Here is a 3,001-nt window from a genome sequence, read left to right as displayed (position 1 = left end):
ATCAGAGGACTTCTAAGACCATCCCCTCATTCCCATGGAATTATTTTGGGGGGAGATGGTTCTTGATGAAGATCTAAACCTGGACTTGGATTTTGGTCCAGAAGACTTTGACCCATGCGGTGATCAAGGAATGCTGCTCAACCTACCGGCAGCCTGGGATTCTGTACTCTTGGAACCATCTTCAAGGACAGCCCCATGCTGAGTGTAGCAGTCAAGCTGTGTGGAGGTGATGGTGGTGATGGTAGTGGTGACAGCAGGAATCGTAGTACCAGTTATTCCTCAGTTTACTTACTGTTTTGGCTGACAGATTTCCAAGCCCTGCTAATCATGGTTTCTTAATAAACCTTAGTTAATATGACTTGTCAGGGCATATCCCATCTTTCTTTCCCAGAATCATAGAGTTTGGAAGGGACTTCTTTATTCCTACCCCCTGTTCATACAGATCTACTGCAGCATCTCCAGCAGTTGATCATCCAAGCACCCTTTGAAGTCCTTCTACGAAAGCCTACAAACTTCATATAGCAATCTGTTGTTTCCTCTCTCTCTCTCTCTCTCCCCCGTCTCTCCCCCTCTTCCTCCCTCTCCTTCCCTCTCTCCCTTTTTTCTTTGATACTCTCTTTTTCCTCCCTTTCTCTCCAAAGCCTGTCCTCTATCCTCTGAATGAACAGATTGACTAAAAATCAAACCAATCTTTATTGAATAATTCTGTGAAAAGTTATGGAAGATCAGACCAGTGATTCTGCTGATGCTTAATCGCTGCTCCTGATGCAACAGGGATGAGGAGAGACAGAAGCGTTGGTAGCAACAGAATAATTAAATGAAAATTTTGAAATTTGAAATTATAAACAAGGCATATGAATGCCGCTTTCTGCTCAGTGAGGTGAGACATAAAGTGCGTTTATCTCCATGGAAAGAACAAAAGAAGAAAAGAGGAAACGGAGATAAGATCAAAATGACAAGCATGTCACACGAGGCTGACAAAACGCCAAGTCTTCAATTCATGTTCATTTCATCTTATTAAAGTAAAGAGATGATGCTGTGCACAAACATTAATCAACGCCACAGGCAAAAAGGGGCGTCTCTAAGCGAGCGGTGGGGACAGAAAAAAGAGTATAAAAGAGCTTCTCATGCCGAGAGCTTCCATCAGCTTCATCTGCTCCTCTTGACTGCTTCTCTAAGAGTCTCTCTGGTGAGTCCCCTCGGAGGCCTCTCTGGGCTGGTTTGGCGCTCTGTTTCATGAAATGGGGTGGCTTGGAAGATTTACAATGTATTCCACTCAGAATCTGATTTGGGAAGGAAGGAAGGATGGAAGGAAGGAAGGAAGGAAGGAAGGAAGGAAGGAAGGAAGGAAGGAAGGTTTCCAACAATTCAGTCTCCTCTTAGGAAGAGCCTAGAGAAATGTTTCATTCTAACCTTAAAGCAGCATTCAGAAAAGATGTTTGTCTCAGAATGAGTTACAGCTACCTATATTTCATTCAAGCGGTAGCAAAAACTTCCAGATTTGTAGAACTGTGGAATACCCATGTAATTGTAATCCTTGTAGCTTCTCCATCTCCGGAGACTTTTGAGAAAAGACTAAACAAACACTTGATCCTATGATTAACGAGTTGCAACGTCCCAGTTTGGTCACAAGTTATGACTTTTCCAGGTGACTTCCACAACGCAAAGTCAAAAGGGAAACCTGGATTCTTTTAACGATCAAGGTAAAACAGGTTGTAAAATCAAGTGTGTTTTACTTGATGACTGCATCACTTGGCAATGGGATCAAAATTTGACAATGAGCATGGATTTAGGACAGTCCTAAGTGTAATCAGTGGAACGACTTGCCTCCAGAAGTTGTGGGTGCTCCAACCCTGGAGGTTTTTGAGAAGAGATTGACAACCACTTCTCTGAAATGGTCTAGGGTTCCCTGCCTGAGGAAGGGGTTGGACTAGAGGACCTCCAAGGCCCCTTCCAGCTCTGTTATTCTGCATGTTGAGGACCACCTGTCCATGATACCAGGAAGAATCTTCCGTTTCTTTTTTGATGCAATTTGTGCTGTGTGTGAATCATAAAACCCGTGGTTGTTCTTCTTCCGACAGCTCTTCCATCCATCCAGCCATGCCTCATTGTGGACCTTCTTGTGCTGTGCCATCTTGCGCATCCACCCCAGTTGTTGGCTTCGGATCCGCCGGTTCCAGGGGTCTTGGCTGTGGTCTCGGCTCTGCAGGTCTTGGTTACGGTTTGGGTTATGGCCACGGTTTGGGCTATGGCCACGGTTTGGGCTATGGCTACGGAGCTGGTGAAAGCTCAGGAAGCCTGGGCACCCTGGCCGGAATCATCCCCAAATGCATCAACCAGATCCCACCATCTGAGGTGACCATCCAGCCCCCTGCAGTTGTGGTCACCATCCCTGGTCCCATCCTGTCCGCCAGCTGTGAGCCCGTCGCTGTGGGAGGCAACACCCCATGTGCTCCTGGAGGTTTTGGACACTTCGGTGGCGGCTACTATGGAGGCCGCCTGGGACGTCTCGGCCGCCGTGGAAGCATCTGCTCTCTCGGTCGCAGAGGTAGCATCTGCAACCTCCCTTGTTAAGTGAACCTGGACTCTCACTGACCAAAACGGATTTCAGAAGATTGGCTATGGCGTACTTGAGCCCTTTCCGGACTGCCTCTGGCTTTTATGACTCTCTTCTTCCTACTCTAGTTTTACTCCATTGCTTGTGTCCTCTTTTGGGATTCCAACACCATTAGCCTCCTCCTAAATCGATTCAGTCCAGAGCTTCATGTGAAGTTTGAAGGAAAGAAGCTGTGCCAACATCTCGGACACTTTGGGTCCTCTCCGCCCTGTGAAATTATTTGTCAAAGGAGAGAGGTTCTTTGCTTTGGAAGGCCTAAGGGTTTGTCCCAATATTCTTTCTTTGCCCCTGAATAAATGTTATTCTGCATTTTAAACCAGTGGCTCTTGTTTGGTGGTAATTTGAAGATGGGGGAAGTCTCGTCTTGGTGACCGTGGAGGTTTT

At 46.5% G+C, this 3,001-nt stretch overlaps 1 protein-coding gene across 1 annotated transcript; it reads left to right on the top strand.

Moving 5' to 3' along the window:
- Window positions 1-2,100: 2,100 nt before the first annotated feature.
- Window positions 2,101-2,574, top strand: LOC308675202 (uncharacterized protein; the record flags this gene model as incomplete). Its single annotated transcript, XM_081340266.1, has 1 exon — window positions 2,101-2,574. One exon carries the CDS (start codon window positions 2,101-2,103, stop codon window positions 2,572-2,574), a length of 474 nt encoding a protein of 157 aa, XP_081196392.1.
- Window positions 2,575-3,001: the final 427 nt, after the last annotated feature.

This window comes from Vipera berus (genome assembly GCF_964194415.1).
Source record: "Vipera berus genome assembly, chromosome: 16".
NCBI lineage: Eukaryota > Metazoa > Chordata > Lepidosauria > Squamata > Viperidae > Vipera > Vipera berus.
Note: the sequence above shows the minus strand (reverse complement) of the source record. Positions and strands in the feature narration are given on the sequence as shown.